This window comes from Anneissia japonica, unplaced genomic scaffold (genome assembly GCF_011630105.1).
Source record: "Anneissia japonica isolate Jap-2015-1 unplaced genomic scaffold, ASM1163010v1 scaffold288287_len27511_cov149, whole genome shotgun sequence".
Taxonomy (NCBI): Eukaryota; Metazoa; Echinodermata; class Crinoidea; order Comatulida; family Comatulidae; genus Anneissia; species Anneissia japonica.
In genome coordinates, this window is record NW_022691279.1 from 9,923 (window position 1) to 21,780 (window position 11,858).

The following is an 11,858-nucleotide window of genomic DNA, read 5'->3' on the forward strand; positions in this document are numbered from 1 at the left end:
GTTTGTATAACTAGTCTTATCCATGACTTCAATAGAGATATATAATAATTTAATAACAATAAAAATAATAATGAAAATTTAGTTTGATAATAAAAAAATTAATAACTATAAAGAGCAACCTTGTTTATTCTGTAAGGATTGCACCATTAAATGATTTGAAACAGATAAAGAATTTCAGTATTAATAAAAAGTTATATAAAAAACTATAGCGTTTAAAGTTTCTACTTTCAGTAATTCATTTATCTTATTTAGATACCTTGCCGCCTACGTATAACTATTTTCCATGTTATCAGTATTTTTATGCCGATGTTTAATAACTTGAAAGAGTGGGTAAATCATGCATATATTGTTGTTACTGTTAATTTAATAGAGATTTTGTAAAGTAGATGATGTAAATGTTGATGAATTCCTTGTAATTGTTTCATTTAACACATGTTTTTGTTATGTCACAGGGGGAACTGCTCGGGGGAAAGGTACAGGGGGAAATTGTCAAGGGGTGGGGGATGTCCAAGGGCAGTTTTTCTTGTTTTGATCCCATCTAATGGCCCATTTCTTTATTCTTACTAAGATATTGTTTTGACTTTAATGTAATTAATTCTCTGCATCTTTTCAGTGTAAATGTAACATTTGTTTTTTTCTATCATTACAAAGTATGAATATTGGAATTTGAAAGATATTACTATTTTAAACATTTTAGACCATAATCAAAGTTAACGTACTGTATTCAATTTTAATGTTCTTTTATCTAAAATTATTACATGATTTCTTATGACAAACATGACCTTAGGTCTCTATAAACTACATGTAAAGAACTGGCAATCTGATAATAATGTTTAAACATCTAACAAATAATAATAATAATAATAATAATAATAATAATAATAACTTTATTCAATATAGCGCAAACACTATCCAATTGAAATGATCACTGGCGCTGTACAGAATTTTTAAAATATAAATTTAGGAAAAAATCAATATGTAATATACATTAAAAGTTAAAATAGAAAAAAAAAACATTATTAATTAAATGTAACGACTTTAGCCAGGCTTTCTAAATGTTATATTTGAAATTCAGATTTTAATATTATGTTTTTATAGGCATAATAATAAAGTAAACTTCATGTCTATTATGGTTGAAACTGAGTTTAGTCATGATAAAACAATGAAATTCTAATAGAAATGTTATTATATTGATCTAGAATATAATTATCAGTATCTATGGTTTCTGATAGAAGGTGGCGTTGACAGTTGTGTGCAGGCCTGCGCAGTTAACTGCTGTTAGTGCCACAAAGTAATCTACTAACTCTTTCATGTTGTTCAGTACTACTGCCACCTCTGACGTCTCTAGCCACTGAACAATGTCAGATGCACCCGCTTGTGTTCCAACAGTGAGCTCGTACATTAAAGATGAATTGGCCTGGAATGTTCCTTCCCAATCCAACTTTACTGTTTCATCATGAGGCCATGTAATTTCTATGTCATCTGAGGGTAAAAATATATTTGTTTGATGATGCTTTTAGGAGTTTTTTTTTTCATGTATAAATCTTCTTTTGAAAAAATAAGACGGTGTTGTAGAGATCTCATGTATGTTAATCTAGTTTCTATTTCAACACATTATAAATGGCAATACCAAATTCTCTATATTTAGTAAAAATGCTTTTATTGATTGTAAGGGAAGAGTAATATATTGTTTAAATTACCAACAACAACTGGAGCTAATGTCTCTGTAATGAACTCTGTGACAACACTATCACTAGTCATGTTCACTAGGTTCACAGCACGAACAAACACATAGTGTATAGTATGGGGTGCCAATGAGATGTCATAGATCCTTGTCTGTGTGTCGTCTGACAGACCACAGGCGATCCAGCGACCAGTGCATACCAAATTGTTAGTTCCAACGCAACACTAGAAAATGAAAATACAAAAAATATTACAGGTGGTATAAATATGCAAATACAAATACTGTACACTTTATTTTTAAACCATTAAAATACAAATTGAAGTTGATAAAAAACTATAAAATCAGGATTTCCCTCGTCTGATCAAAAAGGGAAACACAAAACACATCAAAATATAAAAAGCCAAAATGTCAGAGCAGAGCACCTAAAAATAAAGGGTTACGATAAGGTTACCATTCTTAACAACACTTCCGAAAGTGATAAAATACTGTGTCATGCACAGTTTGAGCCGTTTGCACATTTTTCAAAATGTAGACTTTTGCACAGTTTTCAAATTTTGAAAAGACATCCTTACACAGTTTGCAAATTGTGCAAGATTTCCTTGCACAGTTTCCAAACTACGAAACAATTTGCTTTGTGCAATATGTGCGCGATATAGCTCGATTTTAATCGATTTGCACATAAATTTGATTATAGATTAGTAGGTATTAATCTATTCTTTTGTTGATGAGTGGCTGTGCGACGGGGCTTACGTTACATCTGCTTCAACTTCAATAGGGCCTCATTGGAGACTTGTGAAAACATTTAGCACTTTGATATACAATACTAGTACCTAACACTTTTCTAGTTAATAAGATAATCAGGGACTTGATTGCATTGGTAATCATTATGTGATATTGATAGTCATAATTATTTAGAGTATATAAAAAATATAACACGTTAAGCTTTGTGTAAACAACTAATATCAATGTTGAAAAAGGCTGGCTAGTGTGTGGCGTTGCTTGGTCTGCAAAACTATTAAATAAGAACCTATCAGACAGACGGTCTAGCAATAATTGCGGTAATATAGCCCATGTCACAGGGTACTCTTCCCAGTGATTCAGCCTCTGGAGTCTGGACATAATTTCATAGTAAATTCTCCACTTTCCATCCCGAATTCTGTAAACAGGAGAAGGGCAGTTAATCTCTAGTGAATTAAGTCCAGAGGTCAGTTTTATACTTGAGAGTTCAAATTCAATATTATGTTTATTGTTGTTAACAATATTTGGTAAAATATGTCACAAAAATGGTGTACATATTTGAATGATGTAAATTCAGATACTTTCATGAATCGTGATACCCAGTAGCGATTTATTAGGCGGTAGGCTTAATGCAAGTCAACTTATTATTATTATTAAATCATAATAAAATACGTTATAGAATCTTACTTCATAGCGAGTGATTTTCACAGGATCATAAAAGCCATTCCAAGCAATGGCTAAGTTTCTTGTATCTGATTGGTAATATCCACGGGGCGTATAAGAAGATTGTGACGTTATCAACACTTTAACGTTTGCATTATCTGTTATTGGTGGACGAGTCACTATGACAATGCCATCGGAATTATAAGTGGTGCTCATACCAGCATTGTTGTGGACTCGAATGGTTGAGAATAATCGTACATTCTCGTATAGCGTGTCATTTACTGTGGCGATTCCGAAACCGTCATCACAATTAATTGGCCTGAATTCCTGGATATCATCAGTTAATGGATTAAAACCTGTGAAAGTACCATATATGCTGGCGGTTAACTACTTCGATAATATACACATCAATTGATAGGAACCAATGATACTCAATAAGAATCAAATACTGGTACTGCCAGCAAAAAAGATAATAATGCAGAATCTTCAATACAGTGCACCTCTAATTCGAAACCAATTTTTCAAATAACCAAATTACAATTGTCAATGAACTCAAAAGAGTATACTAAACTCAGTGGCATATCTGGGCCCACGCCCCCTCCCCCAAATACAGCCCCTGTGTCCCCCCAAAAATCGTGGTCAAGTAGTTAAAAATCAACTAAAACCACCTTATTTTGCGAACTAGCGCCCCTCAACTGATCATCGCGGCACACTATCTCCTACTTCAGCTTCACGTCCCCCACCCCATCAGACCCCCATTTCAAGACATCTAAACCACCCCACATTTTTGGGTTTCAAAGGTGGTCTCAAATCGACGGAAGACTTTTTTAATTCTTACGGACACTTTGATTTTTAAAAAGTAGATTATTTTGTGGATGCCATTTTTCAAATTCTACAAGGAGCCAACCATATCACAAGAATTGAAGCTTGCAGACAGCAATTTATAACTTACCTATTGCCCATTCACACAAGTAAATGCCACTTTGTGCATCAAATGCAGACCACGTGACCACCAAATTTTGATCAGTTTGGTAATCAATATCATCCTCATCTGCACCATCATGGACAAAGTCCACAACTGGTTCTGTCAAGTCTATCGTAAGGGGCGCACTTATAACTCGAGTAGCTAGACCAGCTGCGTTGGTACTGACTACAGTCACGTATACTTGGACACCGTTTTGGAGTATGACCTCCGTATTTAATCCTTCTCTTTTTGTCCCAACCGATTTGAATCCTTGCACCTGAGTCCCGCCTGGAACAGTACCTAGGGATCCATGTGAATGTAAGTCATAAATAATACCACACATCATGCCAGTTATAACAAAACCAACAATGCACATTTAGGCCCTTGTGTCTGACGTTTTATACAGAAAAAACAATAAAGTGATGATTCAATTCAAATAAACATTTATTTTCTTCATAATCGAAAAAAGTACAATATAAACAATTTAATGGATGAGAATTAAAATAGTTGAAGAGGGCATAGCCAACAAAAAGCAAGTGCTTGTGTGAGGCACGCCCGATAACAAGTAAAAATTCAACCAATTATTATTTATACTGTACTACTAATAATAACTATGATATTAAAAATAAAGAAAAGAAAAAGAAAAAAATAACAAAAACAATAAAAATAAAAGGAACAAAATTACAGCGAAAACTGAAAGATAAAACAGGTGACAGGAGATAAAAAAGGGTTACAAAAAGAAAAGGACAAAAAAGAGAAAGGAACGACTAAACTGATAGTCTACAGTAGATTCTAAAGATTTAAGGAAAAGCTTTTCTTCAAGTCACAGTCTTTGATATGGTCAGTTAAGTTGTTTCGTAGTTTGGGTCGGCTAAATCTAATATCATGTTGAAAAGAAATATTTTTATGCAGGGGAATATTCAATCTGAGTGCAGATCTAGTCTAGACCCCGGCCCCCCCTTTTGAGAGGTAAAAAAAGGGAAAAAATAGAAAAAGAAAAAACGATAGCCCAGAACACCTCAAATGTTTTTTTCGGGCGTCTAAAACACAGAAATTTCGTGGGGCCTCCTATTTCAGTGTTGTCTCGATCGGCCCAAATTTCGGGGCCCCCTTTCGCCCCCCCCCCCTTTGGACACCTCTGGATCCGCCCCTGATTACCGAATACCATAATTATGAAGTTTGGATATAAGAATTGAATGGTCAATGATGTCAAAAGCCTTCGAGAGATCAATGAAAGTACCAACGGCAAATTCGTTGCTCTCGAAAGCATCCACAATGTTGTTTGTCAGTTGGCAAAGGGCCATTCAAGTATCCTATCCCTTTCGGAAACCGTATTGATCATTGGAGAGAATTTTGTGTTTTTAAATGAATAAGTACGTCCTGTCATAGAAAATACGTTCAAAGGTTTTAGCAAAGATAGAAAGTATGGAAATAGGACGAGAGTTATTAATGTCTGTTTTGTCTCCAGATTTAAAAATAGGTGTGATTTTGGCAAGTTTTAATTGATCAGGGAATACTCCTTTGGAAATAGACAGATTAAAAATATAGCATAAGGAGGGGTCAGTTATAAGGGCACAAATATGTTTGACTACTTTGGTACTAAAGTTGTCAATACCAGGGGCTTTGTTGTTTTTAAAAGAATAAATGATTGAAAATCTCAGATTCAACAACTGGGGTAATAAATAATGAGTGAGGAACAGGACCAGGTAAGTACTCTTTAAACTTGGTTTGTGTTTGGGGTATCTGGATAGCTAAGGAGCCAATTTTTACAAAGAATTGATTAAATGAGTTGGATATTAAGGTCAGTGAATAAATGGCCTTCATAATTGATATTTATGTCAGACTGGGTATTCTTGGGTTTTTTGAGTAAGGTGTCAATGATTTTCCAAGTACCTTTGATATCTTTTGTAAGTTGAGAAAAAGTATTCTTAAAGTAATTAGCCTTAACCTTCAGAAGTATTCTATTAAGTTTATGGCGATATAGAATATATTTTTATTCTTATCAATGGGTTGTGCAAATACTTAGCATAAAGTTTGTGTTTCATAGATTTTAATAGGCCGTCACTTATCCAGGACTCATAGTTAAAAATAATCAAACATGTTGGTAATGCCTCTATAATAATAATAATAATAATAATAATAATAATAATAATAATAATAATAATAATATCCAAAGTGTTAGAGTGAGCAATTCATAATCTAGAAGTACTACCAGCACAACCACTGCCACCACAATCTTCACCACTGCCAGAAATATACCTAACCAATGCTAATACCACACCGCCACCACTAGCAGTGACAACGATGATAATTATAATAATGACGCTGATGGAGACGATGATGTAGGCGATGATGATGATAACACCGATGATGATGGCAACAATGAAAATAAAGATCATGATAATTTAATTTCAAAATAACAATAAAGATAAAGGCAACAATAGATACAGTAAACATTCAAAATTACAAGAACAATAATAATAACAAACAACAGGAATCAACAAAGACAATAAAACGTGGATGGAAAAACGTTGTTTGTTTGATGTCTCTTTAAATTTTGTCAAGATCCGATTGAGATCAAATGAGATGATGATAATGATAAATAATATAAAAGAAAATTGTTTCCATTTTAATATCTACTATAACAACATGTAATTATGAATCATTTCATAGGTCTAGTTTTAATTATTTTTGTTTAATTAATTTAGTTAATGTGTATTTACCTATTGCCCATGTGTAGTCCACAATGGGGCTTTCTGGGTCGACAAAGTGCCATATAGCGTGTATCGATGACCAGTCGTGTATAAACTGAGTTTGAAAATGTATTGCACCATCTGCAGTCACTGTTGCCGAGTTCTTGTTATCATCATTGTACGAATACGATGAAATCTAAACAAAATGGATAGACCTATGTCAATAGCTCATTGGATACGAAGAACATATGTTCAATAGAAACGGCGTTTGTTGCAATTGAATTTTCAACATTAATAACCATAACCATATATATCATTATCAAAATTATGACTGTCAAATTGATACCGCATGCTAATCAAAGCTATTTAAACGTAACCCTTTAACCTTTGTTGTTGGATATAGTGTTGTACTGTATGTTCTTTTTGGTCCTCGTGAAGCGCTGACCCAGAGCTTCACTGCTGTTCTTGTTCTTGTTTTTGTTCTTGTTATTAAAACTTTAAAAACGTCCAACGTCGCCAGTTTTGAACGGACGTGCATGCAATTTTGAACACAAAAACTACAGCTGATTTCCAACAAACGTTCATCGCTCTTTTTTAAGTTGGACCCCAGGGTCCCCCTACACCTACAAAACAAAACATGGGTTTCAAACTTTAGAAGCGTCCAGCGTCGCCAGTTTTCACCGGACATGCATTAAATTTTGTACACATAAACTAGAGATGATTTACAACAAACGTGCATCGCCCTTTTTTTTAAGTTGGACCCCAGGGTCCCCCTACACCTACAAAACAAAACATGGGTTTCAAATTTTAAAAGCGTCCAACGTCACCAGTTTTCACCTGACGTGCATGAAATTTTGTACACATAAACTAAAGGAGGTTTCCAACAAACGTTCATCGCCCTTTTTTAAGTTGGACCCCAGGGTCCCCCTACACCTAAAAAAAAAACAGGGGTTTCAGCAAGGACTGTACATTACTGCCATTTACCACTACCGTATTAGTGCACGCTGCATGAATGGTGCGGTCGGTTAAGGATGTGTTCTAAAGAACTTAAGGTCGCGAGTTCAAATCGCGTATTTATTTATTTTTTTCATTCTGTCAAACAGTTCTCATCCATGTTCATTAAAAAAGAAAATTAACACCGAGGTGCGATTCGAACTCGCGACCTTCGGTTAAGAATGTGTTCTAAAGAACTTAGGGTCGTGATTTCGAAACGCGTCTTGGTATTCAATTTTTTTTTCTATTTTAAGAAATTTTATTTATTTTTTTTCAATTTTAAGTACTTTTGTACAAATGATTTAATTGCCATTACCACTCTAACAGGGCACGTCGCATGAATGGTGCGGTTGGTATTTTTTTCCCCAATTTATTTATTTTAATTTTGTACAAATGATCATTCTAAATAAGGTTTTTATTTGTACAAACAAACATTCTAATTATTTTAAAATTTCTATCTTATTAGCTCTTCCAAAAAAATCCAATATAATTACTTGCACCTGTACCGTATTTAAGCATGGAGAAACACGCGGACCTGGTGAGCGGTCGCTCTTGTTAGTTCAGTACTGGTTATATAATGCAGGTATTCATACTGTCTAATGTTTCAACACATTCCCCCCAAATATATAGTAAAAATTAAAATACTGGTCGTTACTCTAGGAAGGAAAATAAAATGAAATATTATTTATGGAAATTTGGAATGAAGCTGTAGCTTGGTGATAACCATGATTATATTCTGTGTAAGTCCACCTTGAAGCAGGATAAAATATGTACCATCCTGAACATGCGAATGCTCTGCCGTATAAACAACTAAGCTAGAGTTATTAATTAAACTCCATCCATTAGGTAATAGCTCCTTGGAAACTATCCATTGTGGACTGTCCTCTAGTTGTCCTGACCACGGAATACTATGTGGACTCTCCTCAAAAGAAGGATTCTGTATGATATTTTCGCCATAATAAACACGTTCTAATGGTTCTGGTGGTGTGGTATCGACGATAAATCCATCGGAAACAGAAACTGGCGATACATGGCCGGCTGCGTCGTAACTTCGAACTTTTGCAAAATACCTTAATCCTTTAAAGAAGAAGATAAAGACGTTTTTATTTATTAGCATCAATTCACCTCTGCGCCACTGTCGGCGGCCGACACGGTTCCGGGAAACCGCAATGCGACAAGGACCGTGGCGTCGTTATCCCTCACAGAGAGAAGATGGATTCGTCAACCAACACAGTGCGTCCTGTCTTTCGACTTATATTTATGTTATATATAGGCCTAAGCATAATGTTTAGTATTATACAACGCCTTAAACTATCATCATACCACAGATGTACTAATAGAGTTATCAATAGTTAACAGACAATGTTTTATGGGATTTTATCTGAGTGTTTGAACGTTTTTATATACATCAACCACATAAATTAGTGTATTACTTATATCAAACAGTGTATGTTAAAATATAATAGGGTTGCCATAGTATGTAAGAGAGCATATGGCCATAAAAGGGAAAAATCTAGTTTTTTTGAAAGACTAAAATATTTAAACCAATGGAAAGTACGATAAAAAAAAATAGAAAATTCAAATTCATCGAGAAAAATGTCTTTACCAGTAGTTAGATTTCTGGAAATATATGACGTAACAGAGTTACCAATCTTAACTCTTTGCCATTCCTTAACTCTGCACTCCTCTGGGTCATCGGTCTCGCCGATACAAGATTCAAAGTAGCTCGTGAATGACTCAAAATCTACAAATCCAAGCCACGATGTTTTTACAACCGCAGGTGATGACTGGTATTTAATGTCATGGAGATCTGGCACAAAAAATAATGAATAGCTTGTAATAACAACACGTTACAAATGTTAAGTAGGCCTTTATTTGAAGAAAACAATCCGTTTTCCTTTTTTTTAAAATATACTCTCTAGATTTTAGCTCTTATATTTGAGTTGTACATATTGCGATCTAATAATTAATTATGGAATTGTAGGCCAAAATTCTATTCCTGATATCATAACAATTAACTACACACGTAGTTGTTTCATTTCATTTATTTCGCCAGATATAAATATATAAAATATACAAATATAAAATTTCAAAAATAGTAATTGTTGTCATGTGGCAGGATTGCCCAAAAGTAGAAGATCTACTGTCGAGGGGCTCCCCTCATGACAACAAAAATACAATATCGCAATTCTATATACATAATTAAAAAAAATATTATAAACATTAAAATGCAGTACGGTATAAGAAAACATAATATAATTACAAAAAGATTAAAAAGGCCTAATAAAAAGTACAGATAAAATAAACCACAGAGAGAGCAATCGAGCAAATTTAAGCATTTATTATTATTATTAGTAGTAGTAGTATTTATTCATAAAATCAAAAGTGTACAAAAACACTGAATACAGAATTGTTATAAAACCATATTAAAAATGATGGTATGCAATAAAAAATTTACTTTAAAATAGCTATTTTTAAAAAATCTGGTATTCAATCCCCAGACCAAGGGACAATTGTGGCCCACCAAAGATTTGAATCCGGCCAGTGCAACATTGCTAAAACATAAATAATTTTTCCCGCTGATTTTCAGTACTTATATAGTTTTTTGTTTATAGAAATACGACCACCTACTCTGGCATTCAAGAGTCTGACTTTTTCCGAGTGTAGCTCATTGTATCTAGGCCTCTTGACGTAGAATATTGACATGGGAAGGGGATACTAATGGGGATGAAATATTAAGTGAGGTTCACTAATATGGTGCCGTGCGTTTGCTAACCAATGGCGAAGTCAAGGACCAGCGGCCGATCAGTTGAAAACACTCAGATGAAAACGTATTTTTAAGTCATAGAATGCCACTTCCAGGCCAACCACCTCAGCGCCAACCACCGTGGGGCCGAGGTAAATGTGGCTTATTTTGGGGATACTGGACTCCTCGTCAGAGAGTTTCCACAATTGTGCATTGTGTTTCTTTGTTTTCTTTTTTTATTATGGCTGTATTCACTTTTTAATGGGTTTTTTTTAAAATTATTTATTTTGTCCTAATTCTTATATTAATAATTAATTACTGTATATATTGTCTCAATTTTTATAATCATAATTACTGTATATATTGTCTCAATTCTTATATTTATAATTAATTTTTGTACATACTGTCTTGACTTAATTATTACTGAAATTGTAAGGCTCACATATACTTTGGCTGTCGAGCTACAACTTGTGAACCCTTTTTATATTGATATTTTTTTATATAAATAAAAATTGAAATGAAAAAAAAGGAAATGGCATTGTTTTTAACTAGTCTTACTTCTTATTGCTTGAGTCGATGTGTTTTGCTCGGAAAATTTCTAGTGGTAGGGCAGAAGAATCTGGGGTGCAAGGTTTGTTTTTAATCCCCACCCAGCTTCCCCCTTATATATTACTGAATTCACTCACTTTTACAAAACAAGGCCTACTTGAAGTTGAAAATTAAAGGCAACATTATAATAGGCCTATAATTAGAAAGATTTGCAGACCCTATACAATAGAATGGGTAGGGTTATCATTAAAAAAATGTGGAAGTACGCAATTACGTCGGCCCGCCACTGGCCTCAACAGATTGAAACTGGCTACCAGCTTAAAAAATTGAATTCCTGGGGGTGTTCAACATTTCAGAATTCAGTTAAAAAATAATTTAAAAAAAATAAATGAACAAAATGTTAAAAACAAAAAGTCATAGGAAGAAAAATACAAAAAATTAGGCCTACTAAACCTACCGTTGCCATCAAGAACCATTCCAGCAACAGGAAGCTGAAGATCCACAATGAACCCATCAGACACTACTAACGTGTGAAGACCAGCATGGTTGTAGGCTCTGACATTGCTATAGTAGCGCTGCCCATTCTTCAGATCTAGATTCAGGAATGTGTGTTGTTCTACGTTTCCTGGTAAAACCTGAAAACTCTCTATATCTTCGCCTACAAAGCAACATATTTTAAAATTTACTGGAATAAATCTATTCATTTTACAATACTCCAATCCACTCAACGAATTTTCTGCGCCACCACTATACATACATATACCGGTACATATTCATATTTAACGTTCAATATAAATATATATATATATATTTATTTATTTATTTATT

The 11,858-nt window shown here is 33.9% G+C and overlaps 1 protein-coding gene across 1 annotated transcript in view; it reads right to left on the reverse strand.

Annotated features, from left to right (window-relative positions):
* Window positions 1–710: 710 nt before the first annotated feature.
* Window positions 711–11,858, reverse strand: part of LOC117099986 — a 13,900-nt gene continuing 2,752 nt past the window's right edge. The window contains exons 3-10 of the mRNA XM_033239513.1: window positions 11,488–11,688; window positions 9,342–9,545; window positions 8,460–8,812; window positions 6,773–6,938; window positions 4,038–4,349; window positions 3,110–3,441; window positions 1,701–1,908; window positions 711–1,482 (exon numbers count right to left, since the gene is read on the reverse strand). Coding sequence (XP_033095404.1) covers window positions 1,217–1,482; window positions 1,701–1,908; window positions 3,110–3,441; window positions 4,038–4,349; window positions 6,773–6,938; window positions 8,460–8,812; window positions 9,342–9,545; window positions 11,488–11,506 — 1,860 coding nt within the window. The 5' untranslated portion in view covers window positions 11,507–11,688 and the 3' untranslated portion in view covers window positions 711–1,216. The remainder of the gene's footprint in view (window positions 1,483–1,700; window positions 1,909–3,109; window positions 3,442–4,037; window positions 4,350–6,772; window positions 6,939–8,459; window positions 8,813–9,341; window positions 9,546–11,487; window positions 11,689–11,858) is intronic.